Source organism: Dicentrarchus labrax, unplaced genomic scaffold (assembly GCF_905237075.1).
Source record: "Dicentrarchus labrax unplaced genomic scaffold, dlabrax2021, whole genome shotgun sequence".
NCBI lineage: Eukaryota > Metazoa > Chordata > Actinopteri > Moronidae > Dicentrarchus > Dicentrarchus labrax.
Window position 1 is genome coordinate 16,643,897 of NW_026136708.1, and position 25,461 is coordinate 16,669,357.

Consider the following 25,461-nt stretch of genomic DNA (forward strand, 5'->3'; position numbering starts at 1 on the left):
AGTGTTTTTTTTCCCCATGCCAATGAGTGCTGAGAAGAATACGGAATCTGCCCGGGCCAGGTAACACACCCCGAGGCTTTGAGCACCGTGACACAGCAGCCAGCTATGGCGGTTTGTTGTGCAACTGTGTCAGGGTCACTAACTGAGAGACAGCAGGTACAGGCTGTGGCTGGCTGACAGGGTCCATGGTCTCCCTTTTACTGTCCTGATTAAAGACCCTGCATAGGTTGTCACTGCTGGTTTTGCATCTACAATATACCTACTGTGTATAATAATGAATCTTGTGCATTATCTAACAGCTAATATACTAACTTATTCTCCCTCTGCCCCTGCCACTGACATGCATCATCACATCCACAAACACAAGCAAATACTCTGTCAGGCTCTTTCTCTGTCTTTCCCCATGACTTATTCATGCAGAAGCTGAAACCCGTCTCATTCTCCACTTCATAAAAAATTTACACATTGACTTTATTTTCTCATGGCAAAACACGAGGGGGTGGCGGAGGCAACAAACTGTTTGTGGTTATGGGTATTTAGATGTTAAACATCTGCAATAAAACAGTTGGTGCACTCAACTCTGCCAATGTTTGGAGGCAACATATGCAAATGGTGTCACTTAAAGGAGTGGATGTCTAGTTTTACTGGTTTAGAGGTAATAAGCTGATGGAAAATAAAATACGCCACTCTTTCTCTGCAGCCCTGCTGAATCTACTAATTGACTTGCATTGTTAAGATTAGCTCTAGAGCTTAATACTCTGACAATGTAAATGCATGGGCTGTGAGTCACCCATTCTGCCTTACCGAGCAGCTTCTACTGACTCCAATTATAATATGCAGTGAGTTATAGTCTTGGTTTAACATTATGTGCCTTGGACTGTTTCCAGCAATGCCCTGTGTCATATTCATGCAGTTACAGACATGCTTACCTGGCAGCTGCTGAGCACACTCCTTTTGTTACACTGAGCAGCTTCACTGGAGGCGTGTGTAAACAGATGCTTTGTTGTTGTTGAGGAAGAGAAAAAGAGTTACTCATTCTCTGTACCCACCCAGATTTTCCTCGCTCGTGAGAGATTTGAACTGGCAGGCAGCTGAGGCCAGAGTGACAATCCTCTGAAGTTAGACGAAGAATACATTTTAGGTTTTATTGTGCCAGAGAAGGGCAATTTGTAAGATGAATCCTATGTTTTAGAAATATCTGGAGATTTTTCTTCTATAAACCTTTCAAATAGGATTGTTACTGCGTAATGTAAGGACTTGTCCATTATAGGTTCCCAGTTTAGAAACACTTTAGTATAACAAGTATGTATTTGAGTTGTATATAGCCTATATTTCCTCTAAACTAAACTGCTGTATATATTTTTGTCCTGTGCAATTATTTATTTTTACACCATGCCACTACTTTTTGCTGTGACCTGTGCAATGTTCCATATCAATTACATCTGCATAATGTGCATATAACTCTCATTCTATTTTCATTTTTTATTTAATGTGTTTTTTCTTTTTTGTTGTGTTGTATCTGGAACTGCTATGGCAAGTTAATTTCTTATCTTGACACAATAAGGTGTGATTAGTGATTGCTCCTTCTTTTAATGACACTTATACCTCATACATACTTGATATTTAACAAAGAAAAATAATAACATAGCAAGCTTAACAAACAAGTCTGATTGGTAAGATAAAATGGTCTTAAGTGCATTTACCTTAAATTCTTATGGTAGAACATATCCAGAAAGTTTAGAGCTGCTTCTAGGGATCTTATTAGGTATTTTCTTACAAAACAAGAAGAAAGCCAATACCCATACATACAAACTACTTAAGAACAATAGTATATTCAAGACTTTCAGATCTTTTTGTTGGAATAAATCATCCAAGTCCTTGTACTACATGCTACCTAACATGCGCCTGCAAAAGAAAGAGAGATGAAGAGACTTTAAGCCTTATATATATGGGTTGGTGCAGTGAGTCATCAACAATCAGAGTGTATTTATATTGTACATCTGCTAACTCAGACCTTTCACCACTACTGAAGTACCAGGGAAGAAGTATGCTCTAATTCTCACAGCAGCCCTTTTTGTTGTTTAGATGATTTTTTTTTAAAGACAGCTAGCTCTTAAATTAATTTCTTGACTTTGAATGATATTTGTTAAATCCATATAATTGACTTATGAGTAGATAATAAACGGTTAAAGCAGGATCAGAACTCAGAGAACCTTTGAGGCTATTGAGGAGGCGTTCATCTTCAGTGCATTTCCTCTTCTATCCTTGTAGCAGGGATTCATGTTGTCTTGTAGATGTTGTCTACCATGGCTCCTGTTATGGCCGCATGTGCTTGGATGCCACAAAATATGTTGTTTGTCTTGTTTTCTTGCAACTGAATATGTAATTACCACTCGACTGACATTGTATTTTTAACACCCACCAAATCCCAAAGAATTTTCGGCGTCAACAAAAGGCTGATGTTTTTCTTCCTCCACCTCTCCCTTGCAGTAGCTCCCCCATTGCTGCTCATTTGCTGAAGTGTCATTGCAGCTCAACCGTCAACCACAATGACTGGATAGACCGCCTTGGGGCATTTAGGAGAAAGAGCAAATGGCAGATTTTACATGGAATTGATGTAACTCCATTGCCCCACCCACTGGTTGTTGATTCTCACTACACCCTTGGAAGCCAGCCCTCACAGTCAAAAGAATAAATTGGAAAAGTTTGTTTAGAGCTTAACTGCTGAGGTATGTGGAGCCTGGAGTTGGTAGCAAGTCATTACTGCATGTTTATACCGAAGGCATGAGGAGAGTTGGATAGACTGGGTGAATACACTCATATGAAGCAAGATGTATGTCTCTAATTTGTTTGTATTTTCGTTGGGATTGCACAGCGGACAGAGATTGACTGAACACCCCCTCATTCAGAAGATAAACAGTAAAGTGATTCACTCTTTTCTTCATCGCCCAGCCATTTAGCTATCCATCACCACGGCAACCACCTCCAATGATGTGTATATGGTTTTATTTTGAAGTTCTGTCATTCAGAAAAGAGGTAATGATAAATGTCATGTGGTGAAAACAATTAAAACTTCTGCTGTGCTACCCAAAGGGTTCTCTCAGGTCACATGTATCTTTCAGCTTGACTGAGGATTAATATATCCTCCAAAAGAGGAAATCTTGCAAACACGTAAACATCCCACTCATGATGAACCTTAACACGTTTTAATGTTTACCATACCTCAGACCTTCACCTATCGTCAGCCCACTCAACTTTTGTCTGTTTGAACCCTGCAGCCCATAATTCAAAGCTAACTGCACAATGATTGTGCTCTAAACTCTCAGAAGCAGTTTTTTATATCCCTCACTAATGCCAGTAGTGGGACTGAACAATACTTCTAGGTATTCCCAATCAATTAAGCTGGTAAAGTGACAGATTAATGATACTTTCCGTTGCCCAGTGACACAGGCTTAAATGCAGTGTTGTATGATATTCTGCACAGAAAGAAAAAGGAGAGAAGGAAAGAAAATATAATATAGCTTATTTAATAGCATGTGAGTTTTTATAACTGAGCTCTTGTGCTTTACGGAGCCCCTAAAGGGACATGGGGAAAAAAAAAAGAGGAAACTATCTCGTGCGCACTAGATACTATCTAGTGAGCACAAGATAGTATCTAGTGCGCACTAGATACTATCTTGTGCGCACTAGATGTGGATGGAGTGTTGTGGAATCAACACATGGCTCATTTGAATATTAAAATTAGCCATGTGTTGATAGGTCACAACACAAAAATGTAACCAATGAAATTACTTATTTTGACACACATTTTAAGCCAATAAGTATTAAACTATCAAGGTAATGTGTCAAAAGGCGGACTGTTTTTGTTATTTTCTCAAAAGGAGGACAAATGAGTGTCCGGCTGCAGGACAGGGCATTTAAATGCGGACTGTAACAAAAGAGGTTACAGATTAATTTACATTTATTTTTTAGTTACAGACAAATTAGTTTAATACTCATTTGAATATTAAAATTAGCCATGTGTTGATTCGATCTAGTGATACGTTTCCTTTTTTTTTTTTTCCCCATGTCCCTTTAGGGGCTCCGTAAAAAAAATGTGATCATTCACATTAAAGAGTAACATTTCTCTGCTGGTGAGCATAGAAAAGAAAGAAATATTGACCAAATTGCAGAAGCAACCTCTGCAAATGGTTCCATGGAACTCATATTTACTCATCATGATCAAATGCCTTTTAATGAACATGAGATATGTCAGCTGAGGATAGAGAACTGAATGTTTGAATGTTTATTTTCCCCAGCGTGTCGGCAAAATAATTAATGGGTTGTTTGTCAAATCTGAAAAAGACTGATTTGGTGGAGTCAGTGTTGCGTTAATGCTGATAGATTCTCTGGCATTCCAAGCACATCCTTATATCAGCTAAATATATGTAGCTCGGGCATTTGCTGATAAGTGACAATAATAGCCAGCAATGTTCCTTTGCATAATCACCGCCTGACATGGCTCAAACTAATTTAATTTGTTTTTACTGAGAAGGAGATTTCTACATGAATAAAGACATAGACAAGTAGTACAAGTGATTCTAGCAACTCTGTATGAAATGTCCCCAAACACTGAAGATATTACCAAGACATTTTCTGCAACACTGTCACTGCAAGAGAAAATATGAGATATTACTCAAATTAAGGCTGCATTAATGGTATTCTTTTTGGCCACTTGGGGGCAGGGCAACACACTTTTTGCTGGGAAGGATTATCAGTCCATTTACTGACGTAAAACCAAAACCAAAAACATGAAAGACGCTAAAATGCTTCATGAAGCTGAGGGAAGAACTGTGGTTTTGTTGCTGCAAGCAAAAGCTTTCAAATTACACAGAAGTATTCAATTCATTGTTAATGTAAAAATATTGAAAGGTGCAATTTCAAGTTATTTATTGTTATTACATCTGACAAAGCTTGACAAAACTGTAAAGCTGAGAGTGATCTTATTTCATAAATACTGTGTAATGTTAAGAAATGTTTCACCACACCACTATTTTCAATTATAAAGCCATTTAGGCTTTATTTGGACAATCAAAATCCTTTTCAATCTAAGAGAGTCTACAAAAGTATTATATCACATTGTCATCCAAGGTCTCAGGTTATCCACCTCATAAAATATGTCTATTTTGTGCTACTTATTAATGTACACTTCACCTTTTCAAATAGAGGGCATTTTTATTTTAAAACAAAAATAATTCCATTCATCCTTCTAATGTTGTTGGTATACCAACTGGCATTTGTGTCCTGTTAGAGAGATAATGTGCACTGCCCATAATTGAACAAGACACAAAAGACAGCAATAATAGCAGTATGAATTATACAAAGCATTTATCCTTGGTGACTCCACTGCCCTCTCGTTCTTCTGTGCGGAAAGCCATGTAGTCCCAGCCAGTTCAGAGGAGGAAGTAAAAGACACCACCACACGAGCCAGTTTAATGATCAGGAATTGATATGCAGTTAAGGATAATCTTTTGTGATCTCTTGCTTGTCGATCTGAATGTATGCTTGTTGAAAAGCTTCGAAACACTCCAGGTAGAAGTGTGGCAGGTCAGTATATTTCCCTGTCAGGTATATTACTGTATTAATATTACAATATAGTAGGTCCATGCCTTTGATCTATCTTTGTAGAAACAGCCTTAGTGGATGTCACTGTGAGCATCCTGAGAGCGAGACTGGCGCTCCAGTACGACGGACGGCTCATACAGTAGATCATCCTCTCCGAGTGTTGAACTGTGCTCCAAGTTCACAAAGTTAGGGATGTTAAAGTGGGAAAAGAAGGCACATTCTCTGTCTGTCTTACTCTCCTCTAGTAATCCCTTAAGAGGTTGGTGTCCACCAGCTTCCTCAACATCCTCATCCATCTCGTCCATCACCGAGGAGCTGATACCTCTAGGTCGGTTGCAGGTCCCCTGTTGGGCTCGGGCCCCGGCATTCTTTCCAGTTAGCTTGTCTTCTGGTTTTTGCTTTCCCTGACCCTGGTCCTCCTCATTGATGTAGAAATGGAAATATGAGCGGGACTCTGCTAGTAACGGACGAGAGAAGGCTTTGTCATTTTCATCCTGGGCACCATCAATGTCTACCAGACAGCTCCCCGGTCGATGGCGTTTTTCAGCAGAGTCTGGGTTTCTGTTAAGAAAGAAAAAGAGGTTCAGATTGCAGCAAAAAGACGAAGAGGCTTTAGAAAGATGACATGCTTTTATTGTTGTTTTTTTCCTTAATTAAGCAGAACACTCAAAATTACTAAAGATTTATTGTCGTGTTTTGTGTCTGTGTCTAAAAATTAATACTGAAAATCACCCAGGCACCTTTCGTGGAAAAATAAGCGGGGGAAATGACATATAACCAGCCAATAGACTTCCTTTCATCTTGGCTTAACCTCAGTGCCGTACGCAGATTGACTTTTTAAAAGTAATATCTCTCCAGTTCCCGCTGCTGATCTTCACTTGAGATGGCAATGTGCCATCTGAAGCTCACCTCCAAGTCAGATATCAGCTATGCATATTAGAACAACCAGCCTTTCAACTGAATTTACTGTCGGAATAGCAAAAGCATCTGTGAAACTCATTACGGTGCTATCCCCCTATGCCTGTACACACATCCTGAGTTCACCCACAGACATTAAAGCTGCCCCAGCTCTGAGATGAGAAGTACAGTAGCATAATTGCCTGAGCTCGCCTTGGTGCTGAAAGTGGTCCCTGCAGGGCCAGATGTGAAAGTGAAAGGCAACATGGGTTGTAGGCCGCTATTATACTCACTCTTGATGCGGCGCTCCTGTCTTTGTGAGCAGCGTAAGAACAAAGAACATGAAAATGACAAACACAGCAAGTCCAACCCAGAAGCCGATGACGATGGAGTCTGAAATGTCAGAGAAGATAAAATGTTAGTGGTACATTCTTTAAATAATTAAACCCATCTCTCTTCTACTCACTCTGCACTTGATTTTAATTTCTCTCAGGGACCCTCTTCCCTGGGAGCAAAATCCTCAATTACTCCGTTAAAGTGAATATTCAGCATTTGTAATATTTGATTACAGCAGCCTATGTGTCTGTATGTTTGCTGAAGGTAATTTCTTGTCTCATTATGTGGCTTGTCCATTACCACTGGATTATACATTGCCAGTACAGGTGCTGCATGAATTATTGCTCCCAGATATAATTTGTTTATTGGGAAGCAGGTGGCGCGTGTCCCCCTTCATCTCAGGCAATAAAGATAAAGCAAAAGGTTGAATGTGCCGGGGTAATGAATCCTTATTAATTAACAGTCAAATGGTGAGTAGCTTTGTTTGCTGGTGGCATGCACAAACGCACGCACACACACATACACGCACACACACATACACATACACGCACACACACACACACACACACACAATCATGCCCAAAGTGAAAGGCAGTAAAAGCAATGAGAGGTTGTCTCAGTGATGTATACAGTTGTGTTCAGCTTACATCTGTGCGCTTTGAGACCCTCAAAAGACACTGGCTCCTCGTCGTCATAATATTCGTACTGCCACACGTAGTCACTGCGACGTGCGCTGATTTGGCTCCGGTTGTGGAAGTCGGACATTTCAAACAGATTTTACGTACCTTGACAACAGAAAACAAATGTAAACCAGTCCAGCAAGGGCGCTTTGTAAATGTATAATGTCACTATAGCCATAAAGTTTACAAACCACAATGTCCAGGGTCGTGAATCCTCTCTGCGATGTTGAAAACAAGTCAACAGTCTGTGTGAATTTTAGGTGGGAGGGGGGGATCAGCTCCTTAGATGTAATGTCCGTCTTCCGGAATTTAACAGCATACCAAAAAGGTGGTTAAGAGCAGGGAAACCCATCGCTTTAGCGTTACGCAAAAACTCCATCTATCCTCATGTGAGTCCTGTCGGAGAAGCAGCAGCAGCTTCAGTGCGCATCACCGTCATCCAGCATCCTCTATACTGTTGGCTCACTCACTCCCAGTCATATACTGAGAACAGAAAAAAAAGCTCATCTTAGCCAGTGACTGAGTCCGATGTTGGGGGAAAATATGATGCTTTTTCTTGAATTCATGTCTATTTGTATTGAGAGCATGTATGTAGGTGTGCTTGGGTATGTGACATGTAAATATGAATATAGGTACTGTAAGTGCATTGACATATTTTATATATTTGCACAGGAGGCAGTCGAATGACAACACAAAATGAAAAATATCAGAAAAAATGTAGGTATTTAAGGGTTATATAAGATGTATTTGAATAAATAAGGTAAAATAGTCAGGTTTTCCCCATGCAGTTTCACTTGTTTCAAGAATTCATTTCATTCATTTCTACACCATCTTGAACCAACACACTAACATTTTCATTAAGAAATAATACATAATGTTGAAATGCAGAGAAGAAGACATAAGTGGACATAAAGTGGAGACAACCTGACGGAATGCCCACTACTGTAAACCCTTCAACTTTTACCTTTACTCTCAAATTCATACTGAATAATAATACGACATGCATCATTACATTTTACAAACGTGTGACCATTTGGAATGATTCACAAGTGGACAAGTGCATGCTTACAGGCTCAGGAACCACTTACAGATACACTGAAACAATATCAAGCAGCCAGATTTTAAATGTACCATTACCAATCTTATACAATCCTTGACTGAACAACTGGTTAGTCATTCATTCCGTCCCACCAATGTCAAGCAACCACAATTAAAAGTAAAGTAATTTATGTCAGTAGAGTTTCATAACATCAACACTGAGTCAGGAGGAATATTTCTTTAGATCCTGGGGAGCTATTGGCCATTGTAACAAAATCAACCTTTCATCCAATCTTTCATAAAATGTTCAAATAACATGTTATTGAACTACTGTTGAGAGGCAACCCAGATCTGTTCAATGGCAACATCTCGCCTTTGGGTTTAGTGGTAAGTACAGTTTTATAATTAGCCACCCACCAAGTCTATTGAGGGGCGCATATCTAAATGACCTCACCATTTGCCATTTTTGTGAAGAAGGGTGTTGCTGAATGGGTGTAAACAAAAGCAACTTTGACTAATAATTTTAAAATTACATGCAGGGAGGATGTGCCTGCTTGAGGGTGGAAATTATTAAAACTCTGAAACACCACATCACTAAATTCCCTCTTTTCATCCTTTGATAAATCATCATTCAAGCAGCATGCTTCATTAGGGGTCCTGCATTACTTTAATTTCTGAAGAACCTTTTAAGTCGAGCTACTTAAGGCGTCCATTCATTCACTGATGCTCCATGATGTATTTTCCACATCATACTAATACTTATAATTAAATTCACCAGAAGGATCACAAATGCATGAAATGCATTAAACACATGGTGCTATTAGTGGCCTTTGTATACTTCCCTGTGTTGGAATGATCTCAGTGTAGACCTACAGTGTGATAAATGTAATTTTGCTTTAGTAATTTTGTTGGTGCTGTGTTGCCAAAGTGTCTGGCCACTTCAGCTGCAAAATTCCTCATTTTTGGCAGAGCTGGTATTGTTTTTTGGCTATCACAACAGGATTTTGATCAAGCCAGATTTGACAAAATCCACATAGGTTTAAACATGGTCTTGTTTTAGATCCTTTAAATTAAAGCCAGTATGTGGATTTGAAAATTCTTCATTTTGGCACCATCTTGAGGAACTAACAAGAACAACGATGCAACAGACCAAACTTATTATATATCGATCAATTCTGCAAAATCTGAGATTAAGTTCTGTTACTTTTCTTTTATGTCTCGTGCAAACAGTTTCAAAATGATTTCTTAAATATCTGCACATGGCAACAACAGTAAGACAGAAAAGACATCGCTATGGCAAATAAACGATATGGTAAGTGTTAAAATGATGGCAACATTGTGCTGTGCTTACAAAAGCAAATACAAACCACATCATAACCACCTGGATAAGATCTGGATCTACACTAATGGTTACTGCTCTGCAACCTAAACAGCACTGCATTGCTGCTGAACATTGGCAGTGGATAGTCACAGGGATGCTAAACTGGGCAGACAGCCCTCTTATAGATCTGAGGGGGGGGAACACAGAATAAAGGGACTGAAAGCAACCCAAAGACTGCTCTGATTCTGACTAGGATTTATTCCTGGATGAAAAACCGTATACCAGAACCATTTAAAAGGTACTAATCATCAACTTAAATGTAAAAGGCTACTTTACTTGGAGCACTGGGAATGTTTGTTGATCACATCCAAATGATTTGTTTTGATTGAATTCCTCACAGATATGAATCAGACAGGAAGCCCCTACCCCAGTCTTACTTTGTGTGTCCAGATGACATAATCTCCTCGTTCTCTCTCTCTGCTGCTCAGCTGAAGGACATTCTTGCTCAAATTATCTGAGCAATATATATAGAAAGAACAAAAGCTATCTCGCTAGTGGATATTGCCCTTGTGGCACAGATATTCTCGAAAGAAAAGAAAAAAATCACGTTATGAGATGATGAATCACAAAATGCCACCCAGTACTCATATAAAAGCAAAGTTTATTATTACTAGATTACATACATTAACTCATGTGCTTGTCTGTGTTAATTTTGTTAAAATCTGAATGGGTTAAAAAGGCTACATCAAAGTTTGCCGTCTACAGTGTTATGTTTGATATTCATCTGCAGATCAGTAATGAATATTTCCATGAAAGCACACCAGTTTCTTAAAGCTCTCCCACTGGGTTTGCTTTGGTCTGTTATTCTTTGGGCTGTTGCTTTGTTCTTTAGCCACCGTGGTCATAGGGAGATGATGGGCTCTTGCTGCAGGGAAAGTTCCAAGGGCTTTGATCAAAAGAAACGTGTCCAATGGTTGCTGGCAGCTAAATGGTCAGAGTACTTGTCAGTAAAGACTGAAAACTCTTTGTACCACCAACACGATATGTGCTGAATGCACTTATTTGTTGTGGATGGTTACATTTCTAACAAAGCGTATTTTATAAGCTTTTCATAAGATTTAAATATCTTAATTGAACTAAAGCTGTGGCGTAAAATTTAAAATATATCCCGAAGTGGAGTAAAGTATCAAGTGTGAAATACCAGCTAAGTACAAGACCCATAATTGACTAAGTAGAGTACTAGCTACTTTCCACCCCTGCTAGAGTGGAAAACAGCTGTTATGTTTAAACCTGCAGTAACTGATTTTTTGGCCACTTGGGGGCAGCAGAATTGTTACCCTAACCCTAACCCTGAACACAGTATTGACATACTATCGACACATTTTGCGTTGATGTACTGAATTTGTTAGCAAATACCCAGCAGTTATATAGCAGCATTATCATTCATTTGGAGTCGTGTTTCTGGCCACCCGGTGAATGTGATATGACCTCTCGTTTAGCTCTGTTTATGGTCTCTACCAAACCCTGAAGGAAACCTCTGCCTTTTTAGCTTCTAAATGCTCCACTGTGTTCACCAGCTACAGCTGCTAACCGTGTCTGCCTTCTGTTCGGTGCTGAGTGTAAAATGGATTTTTAATTAGCTGAGATGAAAGAAGAGGAGCTGCAGATTCAGCTGATAATTCTCTGCAGGTTCTTCACAATGATTGACACGGGGTAGAAAATCTATTGTACATAAAGGAATGTTTCATGTTTGCATTGATGGTTAGTTAACCTGCTTGCGGTTTTTGGTGTCCACAGTTTAGATTAGATGAGACCTTGTGGATGTTCCAGACTTGTGTTGCTTTCCCCCAGGTATTCTGTTTTTAATTTGTGTTGTGTGTGCTGAAGCTGAATATTTTTCACACACTATGGGCAATTAAGTCTTTAATCATCATCGTTTATAGTGTATATCTCATTTAAAAATAGCTTTTCACATTTAAAATGTCATTTGTGTTTTACATTGTATAACATGGTGCTCCGATATTATGTTCTGTCCTTATTTATAACAGCTAAAACCCTATCATCAGCATATTATGTTCAGCATATCACTGTCATTTCTTGAAACACAAAGTCCAAACTGATGTAAGGAGAGACTCAGAGCCCCCTCCCCCCAAAAAAGCTTGCAGACCTCAGATGCATATAAATGACCCTGACCACTGGCTGCTGCTCTCTCTGACTCACCACTGCGGGTTCTGTGGATAGGAGGCATGTATTTTATTGAGATTCAGCTTTACAAAACATCTGGTTAAACCCAGGAAATCCTTCACCCCGAACAAAGATACAAAAATGCATTGACCGACGCAAGACACAAGACAGCGAAAGTTGTACTTTTCAACTCTTCATTTTCCATTCCATTTTAACACTCTGCTCACACCCATTCATTAATACACTGTCTGATTATGCTGTGGGCATATACATTATTTCCAGTGTTGCTGCTCATTTATTTTCACTTCCTTTTACGTTATGCTCACAAAATAAACTCTGTGGCTTTAAAGCGTCTACAACCCAGCACTCTTGAATCTGTCCATTTGTGAATTGGGGTTAGAAAACATTCTAGACTTCAAAACAGATAATATGAAATATTCATAGGTTCCGCATCAGCATTGTTACTACGTGCAATGCATATTTCGGATATTGCTGAGATACATTTCTCACTGACAGGCAAGTGTCGTCCTCAAGATCAGACCTGGCAATTAAGCTGTCTTTATTAGTCTCCATCCTGTCTTTTAAGGTTTCCCTCAAACTATTTTTTCTCTTAAAAAAGAAGAAAGACCTTCACTCACTCATTTAATGCATACTAATTCCCTTATGTGTCTGGCACTGGGCTCATTCTCACTTTCAACTTCTGCAGAAGAACTTTTTCAATCTCCACTTGAATTCACTAAGTCTGGGATACTGAGACTTTCCATTTGCACACACAACGCTCATGCACACACCTTAACTCACACTTTTCATACGGCAGACACTATTTCCCCTCTTTCATCCTGCAACATCAACTTTAAAGACTCTCTCTTTCTCCTTTGTCGTCTAAATTGACTCCCACAAGTAGTATTTTTCAGTGCATCAGCTCGGATGGATGATCCTTCCAAATCTGTTTTTGTCAACATAAAACCCGACACCGTGCTGCATATTGAGCAGCCACAGAAGAGAATCCAGCAGGAAAAGACAGGGCACTGTCACATTGACCCCTCGCTCAGGGATTTAGTCTTTGCTTTTGTGGCAGATGGTCAGTGACTGAATGAAGATGACAAAGTAAGAAAAAAACAAAAAAGAGAGAATAAAACAAAGGCAATCAATGAATTATGAATGAATTAATGAAAACTGGAGGATATCATGAGAGAGAGATTGTTATTAAGTTGATTCTAAATTAAATTATAAATTCATTAATAACACAACACCCACCATAAATAAAAAGATGCTTATGGCATTCACAATTTACTATTATATTGCCATCTAAAAGCCACATAGTTGTTTAAAAGTCTCTGTTACCATGGCATATCCTCTTATTTTCAGATTTATTGATCTAGTGTTTAACACTGCATGGTTTGCAACTAAACTGACAGGGTTTTTGTTTTGTTTTTCTGAACCCGGTATGCTTCTACCTGCAGTGTACTTTTACTTATGGTTTCCAAGGGAACACTCAGGACTTCAATTAAACCGAGATCTGGATCAGTCTGACCTTCCGCATAGCCATTCTCAGAACATAACTCATGGAAACCCACATAAACACACATCTCATGAGTCCATCATGACCTAATATCAACTACAGAACTTTGTATCTGAAATCTGTCTTGAATGATAATACAATGCACCATCAGATTATTGAATTGCAGCTCCTTGAGGTTGAAGATTTGAATACCAAATGGGTTGGATTAAACTGCCACTGCACACCTGATGGATGAGCAACGCACTATTTTTTTTAAATCTCAGATGTTATTAAGCCCTGTGCATTGGTGGTGATTGATCATTTGATATTCTGTAAGAGATAAGACATGCAATAAAAACTGTTACGCCCCTTGTCCAATGTGGTAGGATATAAATATAATATATAAAGGTTCAAAGGGCAATCCCTCCCTAGCCCCCGGACTTAAGTCTGAACACTGAATTCCGGTTGAAGGGAAAAGATTTATTTGTGAAAGCAAACAAAAACACATAAACCTATCTTGCTGGGATGAAGCGAAACAGGGGGAAACAGTGCAAATGAAAATTTACACAAATACAGCTAACTAAGAGGGAACAAGGCCAAGATCTCAGAGTTCTAACACACAAAACAACTACAAAAAGGGTTGCTTTGTCTCTCACACAAACACACCCACACAGAAAAACAAAACACTAGACACAGGTTAGGAAATAATGGCAGTATCTCAATCAGTATTGTAAAAGGGAGCTTACTTGTGCTCTTCTCACTCTGGAGTTGTGGACTAATAGGTAGAGCTTGACAATGACACTTAGTCTCTTGGTTCTTGGTTCTAAAGTTATTCAGACTTCTCAGATGTGTATTTTTCTGTCTCAGATTGATATCTGATGCAAAACTAATACCCTTCAGACAGAGCCGATAAAAATCAAGGCATCCTTAAGCCGGCGAAGTCCCTGTAGGCATCAGTTTGGAGATGAGTTGTTTCGCTTCAAGTGAAAAACAATAGATTGAGTATAGATTAAAAGTTTGGGAAGGGACTGAAAATTCTAGCTTTCTTCAGATTTGTATGACTGTTGAGACTGCTGTCCCCATTCTTTTAGGGAAGTTCTGTTAAATAAGGATTATATCAGTCTTCATGAAAATGGAGGAGTTCTCCATTCGGAACTCGGGGAAACTGTGTGACTCTCCAGCTACTGCATGTTTTGGAGAAAACTGTTGGAGTGTGAATTCAGGAAGGAGAATAGCATAAACAACTCAACCTCTCTTGGTTACTGCACCTCTCAATGAGCGCAAAATACAATGGGAATACATACAACTGGGATGGGTATATTCAACATATTCTTCCTTCATTAAATAATGAATTAAAGGATGGAAGTATGTTGTTGGGAACACAGCGTATGTTTTATCACTGACACATCGTGGACTGACTTCCGACCCACTGAAGTCCAAGGAAAATATCAAGATAAGCAAATCCTACCAGGCCCGGCCCTAACCAATTTGGCGCCTAGGCAAGATTTTAGGTGGTGCCCCCCTTGCATCGCAGTAAATTCCACTGCCAGTTATATACATACAAACTGAATAGCTTTGTCTTTGACATTTTCTTTTACTTTTAGAAAAACAAGTTGCTCAATCAAAACAGTTAACAAGAAACTCGATGAAGAACGTTACGCCACCCTTTTCTCTTAGCCTCAGCGAGTGCCATCTCTTGTTAATGTATTGTGAGCCCTTTCGCAAAACGGACCTCCAAGTCCTTCCATGTTGCCATGTGAGTATTATGCTCCTGGCTATCCTTATGGACCTTGAGGAAGTGGCTTGCATTTTTCCAGTCCTTTAGTCCTTCCCTATTCAGTTGGTAATCTCTCTTGGAAAGCATTTTGCAGCAGAAGCAGTGCAAGCTATCATCCTTTTTCAGCCAGCTTCTTCAGATTTTTTCCCCATTGACTAAGTGTCCGTTAAAATACTCATGTTGACACCTTCGTCCGTCCTTTTGTTTAGGGAATGTGAAGGTGTTTTCAATTTGAAATGCACATCTGTGAACTAACCCTGTTCGTATGTTGAGGAGATGGCCAGTCAGCAGGGTCTATTGGTGCAGCCTTTGTACCTGATGCTGCATCACTGGGTTCTTCTGAGGTGGAGGTGACAGGAGGATCACTTGATGCTGCTGAAGCGGCGATGACTGTAGATGGCCCAGGATTTGCAGGAGGTGGATTTAGATATTTCAACAGTGCATCTGAAGAGATAAGAGGAGTGAGTAACACCGTTGGGTGTTACAGTCTAATAATAAAATAAATGATTCCAAGACTAAAATTCAATAATAAAAAATGAAAAATTAGATTAGATTTAATCTTATTGTCATTACAGTGAAATGCTGATTAGCAGAATGCAAAGAAGCAGTAAACTGCAGTATAATAGAACATATGGGAATGTATTAACATTAACGATGTGCACTTTAACATGAATGTAAAGTTCAACGCTATAAACACACTTTAGACAATACTAAACTGTAACACAACAAACAACAAGGCTTACAACTCTAATATATAAAGGTGTGTGAAAAGAATAGCATTTGACTGACTGTTACAAGCAGAGCAAACGTTAGCTAACCAATAATAAATAAAAATAAAAATGTAGACAAATGCAAACACCTGCTGAATAGATCTAATCTTTACAGTTAAATTAATGTGGGCTTATTTTTTTCATACTAAGAAAAAATAGCATCAACCAGTTTTAGTATAAAAATATTGAAAGTTGCACCTCCCCTGGCTGTATGAATGAATTCATATTAACACACATACATCTGTTAACAAGGCTTTATTGAATGGATGACTATCAAATTACATTATTTGTGGTTGACTGTTGCCATGGAGTCAAGAACCGACAGTCTTTGAAATACAGAAGTATACAAGAGAGGGGAAAAGAGGCAATACGACCTATGAATAGTAAGTCAGAGAGAAAGATGAGAGTGAAAATGAGACAAAAGTGGAGCGAAAGAAGTGATAGAAGTTATAAAACCTAAAAAAAAGGGTCCAGTGAACTTTTCAGTCAGGTAACGTCAGTTTCTTCAATTTCAGCAGTCAGTGTCTTTAATTAAAGCAGAAATAGAAAAGAATGTCTGAGATATTACAGACATCTCCCTGACGTTGAACTGCAGCGTCTTCTTTGCACAAATCCAAATCTTAAAAACCAGTCAGCAGGTTCTCTTTAGCTCTCCTCCTTTGTTACTGATATACACTTAATGGAGGAAGGTGATAAGTGATAATGGCTTGGATAATGCTGGATTACCAGCTCTCTCCATGATGGGTGTCCTTAATATTTACAGGTCTGCATTTTCTGGGGGTCTTGGCAGGGTCTTTCAATTTTGCTTCTGAATCTGATCTGATAGAGACCTCACATCTACCTTTCCAGCTTCTTTTGTTCAATCTTTTCTCATACTGCGCTGTTCTGTCAAAATGCACTGAAGAGCAGGCATTGAAATATCCAAAACATAGAAGCTGTATCTTTTTGATTACCAGTTTTGAAGAAAAATAATAAAACACTCTTAATACTGACCTGGTTTTACTGTATTGTATGTTAAAAGATCTTTTCATAAGTATTGCATTAATTCAACCATTTTGTGAATCATGATGGCGAAGGTCATGTTTTGTGCATATATGTTTGAACAGCAGCATGCAATGTGTCCACATAGTTAGTGAGTATAGTAAAAGAGTGAATGTAACAAACAAAACACGAAAAGAAGTCAGCAGTAGAACTCTGACTGTCCAATTAGGTGAGAGCCTGAGAGACTGATTAAAAGAAATAGTGTGTGTGTGTGTGCAAAGAGAAGAGAGAGAGAGAGAGAGAGAGAGAGAGAGAGAGAGATCTATGTGGACCTTATTAGTGCCAAGCTCTTACTGCTTGTTCCCTGCTGGAGAGGAGTGTTGTGATGTGGATTGAGCTGGTGGTCAAAGAAATGTTATGCCAGTCACGCACAGTTCACCTTTATACACAGACACCTTCACTGCAGGCCTGCTACTTTCTTTCTTTTTTTCTTTCTTTCTTTTTCTTTCTTTCTCAAGTGATGGCGCCCATTAGCTCTGGATGAAGTCAGATGAAAACACACACAGACACTATATGGAGACCACCGCTGTGTTTTCTGACACTTGCAGTGAGATATCTCTCAAACAAATGTGTAAAATACACAGCCTCTATTATCATTTCATCCCAGCATATAGCCCCACACTGCCCCCTACTGGTGCACTGGAAGGAAACACTTAACTTCTCCAAAAGAAAGAATGGGACTAATTAAATAAATTGACTACAAATAGCCTTTGACATGAAAGGCAGACAAGCGCAGCTCCTATACGAGTTGCATAGTTTGATATCATGAGGTTTTCCATAAAAGAGTGTGATGCGTTCAGGCTCTGCATCTGCTGAAGTGCAGCTATTAGCCCCACTCCTGCTGTTGTGTACACAAAAGGGCTGACGCGTGTCAACCCCAACTCGCAGCGCACGAGCCTTCTTCCATCAACCCACTCAGCGGGCATCGACAGTAGGGCACGTGTTTCTTCACACCTTGCGCACAAATGGCTACACAGACGGAGAGACTGAGAGGTGAAGGGGTCGAAGAGTTCAGTTCAGATCAGTTTTTATGAACTAAAGTTTAACAAAGCAACCTGAGTTATTACTCGATTCTGAATGTAAACACACAATATTACCAAATATGACTGATAGACTGAAATATTACTAGTACATTGCGCTCTACCTTATTAGACCACACTTCATATTTTAACATTGAGTACATGGAAGCAGAGAGTATATACCTATGAGTAATGGCACAGGAGGTAGAGCGGGTCTTCCAATAATCAGAAGGTTTGCATTTGCATATCGAAGTGTCCTTGAGCAAGATACTGAACCCCAAGTTGGTGTATGAATGTGAGTGTATGTGGCATGTAGTGTTAAAGCGCTTTAAGTGGTCAGAAGTCTACAAAGTACAGTCCATTTACCTAATATCTGTTTAACATCTGATAAAATAAACACAAATATGTTTCAAATATACCATTCTCTCACTAGATACTTTTTACTCTACATTCAACGTTAAGAAAGAAAGTGACCATATGGTTGGAGTTTGCTGAAGTGTGACTTCGCACCTCAACACCGTGGCGCATGGAGACACTTGGGGACGCGTCAAAGCGCAATTTGGCACCAGGCTGCCAGGGCCCTGATAAATAGGAAGTTCCTGCGTTCAGTCGCACATTCTCTGAGGACTTTACGCAGGACTGACCACTACAAGGAACCATGGAGACTTTCAATACCAACAGTGGATTAACTTCTGTTTTTACTGGAGACAATGTTACTCAGCAGTCCGGTAGTCTGTGGAGACCGTGGACTGGAATAGAGGACAAAACTGGTGCACACAAGGTGAGTTTAGACAACTTAGTCTTTAAGGGTTTTTTAATTCAAACCTTGATTGATTAATGGATAAAAATATCTAACAAAATCGCTTTCTTTTAACTTTCAGGCTCATTCCATTCATGGAGACCTTTCTGCTGCAAAGCAACCCAAAACCCCGCAGGTCGTTCACCCAGTGAAGTAAGTAGAGTTTTGTCAGTTACATTATATTTAATTCTTATGCCGGTTAATTATTTGTCAGCATCTTTATTAATTGCTCTTCTTTCTCCTTTCTCTTTCCCTTTTTAAAGGTTGTACTGGCCTAAATCGAGATGTTTTGATTATTTGTACCAGGACGCAGAAATGCTCCTGCGCAACTATCCGGTCCAAGCGACCATCTGCATATACGAAGACTCAAGCAGTGATGAAGACAGCGAGGATGAAGAGGAGGAGATGGGGAAAGAGCTGAACTAAATGTGGCTCTCTGAAGCCTTTGAAGACGAGTTGTTGCATAATGTGATAATATATTTCTCTTAACTTATTACTGTAAATATATATAAATAGACTTTTTTTTTTTCATTTCTATACCAAACAAGAATGTAAATGCTTAAGTTATTCCTTTAACATTTCTACCTCTTTTGTATTCTGCTGAAAATTGCAATAAAATACTTTAAATTAAAGTCGTTGTCTGGGGATTAATCACTGATGTGAATCAGGACTTTTTTCTGTGGTTAGTGCCTGTACTTGTACAGTCGAAATCAAACAGTTATAACATAAACAAATAGTTAATTGGAGTTCTACATTGCTGGCAGTGTGCAGTGGCCGGAACAAAGTTTATGTGAGGAGAGACTCCTCCACTGGTACGAGGACCAATGATCATTTGAAAGTTGACTTAATATAAATGCAATTTTCTCATAAATATTTTTTGGAGTGAACAGACACATCTAGGATTAGTTACTTACTATATATTAGAAGTTATAGCAGTGTAATGTTTTCTCGCATTCAGTTTATCGGACACACCCGCCTGCTTGTGGCATCAACTCTTTTCCCATGGATAAGTGCAAGGTAGTAAATGCGCCATTTCCTGCGCCTGAAGTGCGGAAACTGCGTGACATGTGGAGGGTGTCAACCTTGTCAACAGAGCGTAAAGATCTGCACCGAGATAGTCAAAGGGAAAACCGTTTGTAGACCTCCAATGAAACTATAGTTTAGTTAAGATTCTCTTTATATAGAGCAGGACAGGCTCTCTACATGCATTTAGATTTGCCACCAAAAGATTTATACCATTCTAAAATAAGTGTTTTCCTTCCTCTGCCCATAGGATAGAACATAAATGAATGAATAGATGGATAAAGGGATTAATAATAACACATACAGTATTGACTGAATGTATATTCCAGTTCAAAGTTTTGTCCCTCAACAACAAAAACATCATTAGACAAAATAAGACAGCAGAATGCAAAAATCAGGGCTGGTTTAACTCATTATGGGGCTCCTTCTTTTCACTGTGCATTCCGTCTGTACATCGTCTCCAAATACATATTAAGTGTGCACTACAGACTACACATGACAACATTATATATCATCTAGAGATCCAGTCAGCCACCAGCATTGTGTGTCCAATAGTTTGGAGTAATTAAAATAAAAAAACACAATTTTATTTGGAAATGCAACATGTAAGGAAAAGAGTGCAGAGCCTCAAGATGAGGTAGTGATGCAGGTCAAAGTCTTTAATCAAGTATTTCGTTTGATACTGTGCTGCAGTTGTGTTTATTAGAAAGGCTGGAGAACACATTTGAAGTTAATTAAATTACTACACTCCAAATTAAACACAGTGACATTTGGCTTGTTGTCATTTCATTTGGGATGTCTGGGGCCCCCGGGGCAGTTGTCTGATGAATACTCGGTTAGTAATTCAGCTTTTGTAATAATAAGAATTTAACACACTGCTGCAGTATCAATTGAGTTTATGTAGATATGACCTTATTGGCAGCCAGGTGTGAAGTAACTATTAACTATTTTACATTAGACACAGGTTTATTAGACTTACAGTTGGATTTTAAACCACAAATAACATGACTTGTTTAAAAGAGATGTCTTGGGGCACCCTGGTAGCTCACCTGGTAGAGTATGTACACCATGTACCAAGGTTGGATCCTTACTGCCTGGGTAGCCTCCCTGTTGCATGTTACCCCCATCCTCCCCTATCCTGCAAATATAAATAATAAAAAAATATATAAAATAAAATTGTCTCATTATTTCAGGTGAACATGATGCCCCTATTCCATAATTTCAAACTGTATAGGAATCATATTATGATGTTATAGTTAAGCACAGCTGCTGCTGTAAAAATCTGCCTCCTTAAAACTGCAAGACTTTTCATCTAATATTCATGTCTGTGCTCAGGAAAAATATATTATCATGTGTACAGGCTTTTGTTTTTCTGACCCGATGTCCTGAACTCTTCAACTTAACCCGGTGCCAACCTTTCAAGCCTTTCTGTGGGAACCCTTGGAATCCTGTAGGTGTTTTGCAGGGTGCAAAGTTTACACACCTTATTTACGTGAAACATGGTGGCCTCTGACTGCACCGTGAGTGCTGCAGTGCCACTGAAGTGACCTCAACTGGACAAAGTTCATTCTAACTACAAGAAAAACCTTTATCATAAATTAACAAACTGATTTTCTGTCACATTTTATTTTTCACACCCGCATTGCTACAAATATGTTAATATGTAAGGCTAATACATTTAGCAAAGATCATGACTGTATAGATGTAAAGCAACAAAGAGGGTTGGACACAATGTTTAATATTGTTTAATATTCACATGCAGGCCTGATATCAGGAACTGTGATGAAGAGATGACACTCTGATAACCTCTTCAACCCTGGCCTGGCCGAGACTTTCCCAGGGTTTGGGTGTCAGAGCTGGTGGTTTTAGGAGTGTCACTTACTTGGGTGTGAAATCTGCTCACCTCTGGATTTAAATATAAAACCAGGGACTGATGCCTTGTCTGATGAACTTATAACCTGTACCGCACAAACTTTGGGTCAACTGAAGCAAATTGTCGTTGGTGGGTTTACAAAGATTATCTTGTGTTATGTACTGGGGGGTTGTAGAAGTTACACATTGAGGAAAATGGAGTCAGAAGAACTATACTTTGCAGTTTCAGGCATAAAATATGTTGACAGAGTGTAAAGCAATCTTTTGAGTTTTACAAAATTTGAAGAAAAATGTGTGTATATATATATGTATATTTATATACATATACAGCATGCAACATTTATATTGACAATGATGGCTGATATGTACATGTTAAAAACAATGTCTATTTTAAACTGTAAATATATTATTAACAATGTTCATGACTTTGTGAACTTTGCACAACTTTGCACAACTTTTCAGACACATGCAGTCTGCAGTCATGCTTTTCCCAGGAGCTAGTGTGAATTTGGACGTGGAGAATACACACCTGAGGGGCTAAACCCTGTTCAGCCCCATGCTTGACCTCTGTGGTCACGTGTCAACTGCCAAGCACCCTCTCTTTGCCTCCAAATAATCTCACACTAGCCTGTGATGTAAGTTATAGCCAGTTTTTAAAATAAAATCTAAAGAGATGGATATCAGCTTTTACCTGGTCTTATCTGTTTACTTACCTTTGTAGTAATTACATCCGTTAAAAGTTATTACTTTCAACACAGTTGTTGTAAATGATCTGATAATTTGGTGCTACTCACAGTCACTTATTCATTATTATGATATCATTTTGTCATTGAAGATGTCACTTTTTGTCATGTGTAATTCTGTAATGAAGGTTAATTTGGAGAAGCTGGCATGCTCCTGTGAACTTTGACTGAGCATGGTGGTGCGATCACAGACACCAAGAGAGGTGACAAAGTGTGACTTAGCCGAGCTGAGACTGAACTGACTGCACCGGCTTCCCACAGTCACACCTCCGCCTGTCACTGGGAATGGAGGACTCGTTGCTCCAAGTCATAATAGTTTTGATAGAGTGTAGTTTTTTTATGTCATATTCATTTATGAGCTGTTGTGACAGGAGAAGGGCGTCCAATGGAATACAACCACCATGAAGACTGTCAATCACCTGTACAGTACACTGTAGACAAATACACCCTCACTATTTGCACTCTGAACATAGACATATTTACAGTACATACATACAGTAGATTAATTAAAAAAAGGTTGCCATTTTCTTACTGCTTCATTTCTTAATTTCATTTTAAGTAATCTGTTTTACATATCATATATTTCTAATTGCAAAACAACACATGTGTTTATTTCACACTTGCTTTGGCAATGTAAATGTCTGTTTCACATGCCAGTAAAATGCTTTTGAATTGAGCTGAATTGAACTAAATTATGGCTGGTTACACAATTGCATTGCGTTGTGTTTTCAAAGGTAGTTCATCTATGACCCAAAGGGGGGCACTGTGCTTCTGTTTATGTACAAGTTTGTGTTGAAGAAGTGCATGCAGACAGGAAGTCCTATTTTGTGTGGAGTTTAAACATATGACAACAATGACATGTTACCCTCTCTTTCTTTAGTGTGAATATATTATATATAATAATTATGGTCCTGCTGTGTAAAAAGTGGTCTTCAATGCACCGATGGATAATGGTAGAACAGTAAGTACTGTTTTCTTTATGTTTAACTTTAATGATGTTGGATGTCATGGAATATAACTGACATATCAGTACCTGTCAAAGTAGCAGTGACATAGGATATTAAATCTAGTGTTATAGTGTGTTAGTGATGGGCAGCTGTCCATCACTGCCCTTTACATGTCAAGGAGCCCCACAATAGATGCACATTAAACCATGGACCTCCAATTTGAGAGGATTTGACCCCCTCTGAGTATTTTTAAATTTTTAGGTTTCAAGATTAGTCTTCATGATCAATCAGGGATCAATATAAATTACAACCAATAACAAAAAACAACCACATTTCTTCCCTTATTGTTCCAGCTTCCAAAAAATTTGATAACCCCTGTTGGTACCCCAGTTTGAAAAGCAGTGACCTAACTGTCACCATCCCAACATTCAGCTGTCTGAGTGTTAGTACCAGATGATGCCACTTAAGATTTCCTTTTCTTCTTCACTTTAAAAAACCATAGAATTCTGGAAGGGCGCCTATCTCCCTTTAGTTAGAGCTGCATAGTGAGTGCATTTGACCAACAGATGGGGCAAGATCACCAGAAGTGAGATTTCAACTGGCTTTGGGTTAAGAGATGTAACTTTGCAGTACTTCCAGCTGGGGGCTGTGTTGCACTTAAACACTAAGCAGTAATTTCCAGTGATGGATGAAGACGATTCCACATATATACAAGATCAGAGGATTGTGGGAGGTTTGGCCTGTGGTGACTTTTTAAGAAACATAAATACAGATGGAGAATATGAAATATGAGATTACATAAATGTAGTTATTTTGTATTTTAAAATGTATACTAAATGACAGGAAACCCATTGATCGTGGGCAAACAGTTATGCTATGGTTCACAAAATTTTCCACTGTACTGCAATGCAGTAGAAAATGCAATTAAGATTTTTATAATTTTTTTAATGTAAGTGGATCTTGTGTCTGAGTTTGATTCTGTCATTTGGAAATACTGGATAACAGATTTAAATTCACAAGGGACTTATTTATAATTAATGATAAGTTTAGCTTATTTCTTGTGCTAAAATGAATTCAATCAGTCAGTAAAAACAGACAAATCGTATTATGGATTTATTTAATTTATTCTTTAAACACACAAAATATATTTTTTGATTTATCTAAAACTTAAAACAGGACATATATTTAATTATTCTATATTTATATATTTTATATTTTATTATATTACTTACATTATTTATGTTTTGAATTTTAGATATTTATATTTTGTTATTTATACTGCAGGTGTTTTCAATTTTTTCCTTATTTACAATGTCTATCTCTACCTATTTCTATGTCTACCTATTAATATCTTACAAGTATGTGGTTTACAAATCCTTTCATAGTACTGCACATAATGTAGCGCCTGTCATTCGTGCACCTGAAGAATATAAAGCACTAAAAAGATGTGATTAAGCAGCAACGAGACTGAGCAACAGTCCTGCAATAATGAGATGAAGGACAAGAATCATAAATCTGTCAATGTAGTGAATGCCTTCATGTGTATTTCTCTGCTGAGCGAGAGAAACCACAGAGTTGCTCCGGTTCCTCTCAGCACATAAACATTCTGGCTCACGACGGTGTCTAAGAGATATAGCTGTTGTGCTTTTCTACACCTTGTTATCTCACCCTCCACTTAAATAGTTAGTTTGGTCTCCTCTCTCTGAGATGTGTGCAGTGGAGATAATTACAATTTCAGCAACGTTTGCCAGGTGATTACCTCATAATCCCCTATTTCATTTGATAAGTCACGCATTGATTTAACTCAGAGTTGGACCTAATGGAGTATCTTTTCCACCGCCACAGTGATTTGTATGCTGGGGCGAAAGGACAACGGTGGATTGGAGGCAGAAAAACAGCCGCTCGCCAT

The 25,461-nt window shown here is 38.6% G+C and overlaps 2 protein-coding genes across 2 annotated transcripts; one reads left to right on the plus strand and one right to left on the minus strand.

The window, feature by feature from the left end:
* Positions 1–4,914: 4,914 nt before the first annotated feature.
* Positions 4,915–7,974, minus strand: LOC127368148 (melanocortin-2 receptor accessory protein 2A-like). The gene is made up of 4 exons (XM_051408653.1): positions 7,709–7,974; positions 7,485–7,622; positions 6,795–6,894; positions 4,915–6,165 (listed from the first exon to the last, which is right to left on the minus strand). The coding sequence occupies exons 2-4, from the start codon at positions 7,600–7,602 to the stop codon at positions 5,676–5,678; spliced, it is 708 nt and encodes a 235-aa protein (XP_051264613.1). The 5' UTR covers positions 7,603–7,622; positions 7,709–7,974; the 3' UTR covers positions 4,915–5,675.
* Positions 7,975–18,801: 10,827 nt separating this feature from the next.
* Positions 18,802–19,599, plus strand: ripply2 (ripply transcriptional repressor 2). The gene is made up of 3 exons (XM_051408782.1): positions 18,802–18,949; positions 19,050–19,120; positions 19,231–19,599. Exons 1-3 carry the CDS (start codon positions 18,827–18,829, stop codon positions 19,391–19,393), a joined length of 357 nt encoding a protein of 118 aa, XP_051264742.1. The 5' UTR covers positions 18,802–18,826; the 3' UTR covers positions 19,394–19,599.
* Positions 19,600–25,461: the final 5,862 nt, after the last annotated feature.

Coding starts and splice junctions, on each gene's coding strand:
- ripply2 (XM_051408782.1), top strand. CDS start 18,827: ATGGAGACTTTCAATACCAACAGTGGATTAACTTCTGTTTTTACTGGA. Junction 18,950..19,049: donor ACAAAACTGGTGCACACAAG/GTGAGTTTAGAC, acceptor TTTAACTTTCAG/GCTCATTCCATTCATGGAGA. Junction 19,121..19,230: donor CAGGTCGTTCACCCAGTGAA/GTAAGTAGAGTT, acceptor CCCTTTTTAAAG/GTTGTACTGGCCTAAATCGA.
- LOC127368148 (XM_051408653.1), bottom strand. CDS start 7,602: ATGTCCGACTTCCACAACCGGAGCCAAATCAGCGCACGTCGCAGTGAC. Junction 6,895..7,484: donor GGGTCTCAAAGCGCACAGAT/GTAAGCTGAACA, acceptor CTGACATTTCAG/ACTCCATCGTCATCGGCTTC. Junction 6,166..6,794: donor ACAGGAGCGCCGCATCAAGA/GTGAGTATAATA, acceptor CTTTCTTAACAG/AAACCCAGACTCTGCTGAAA.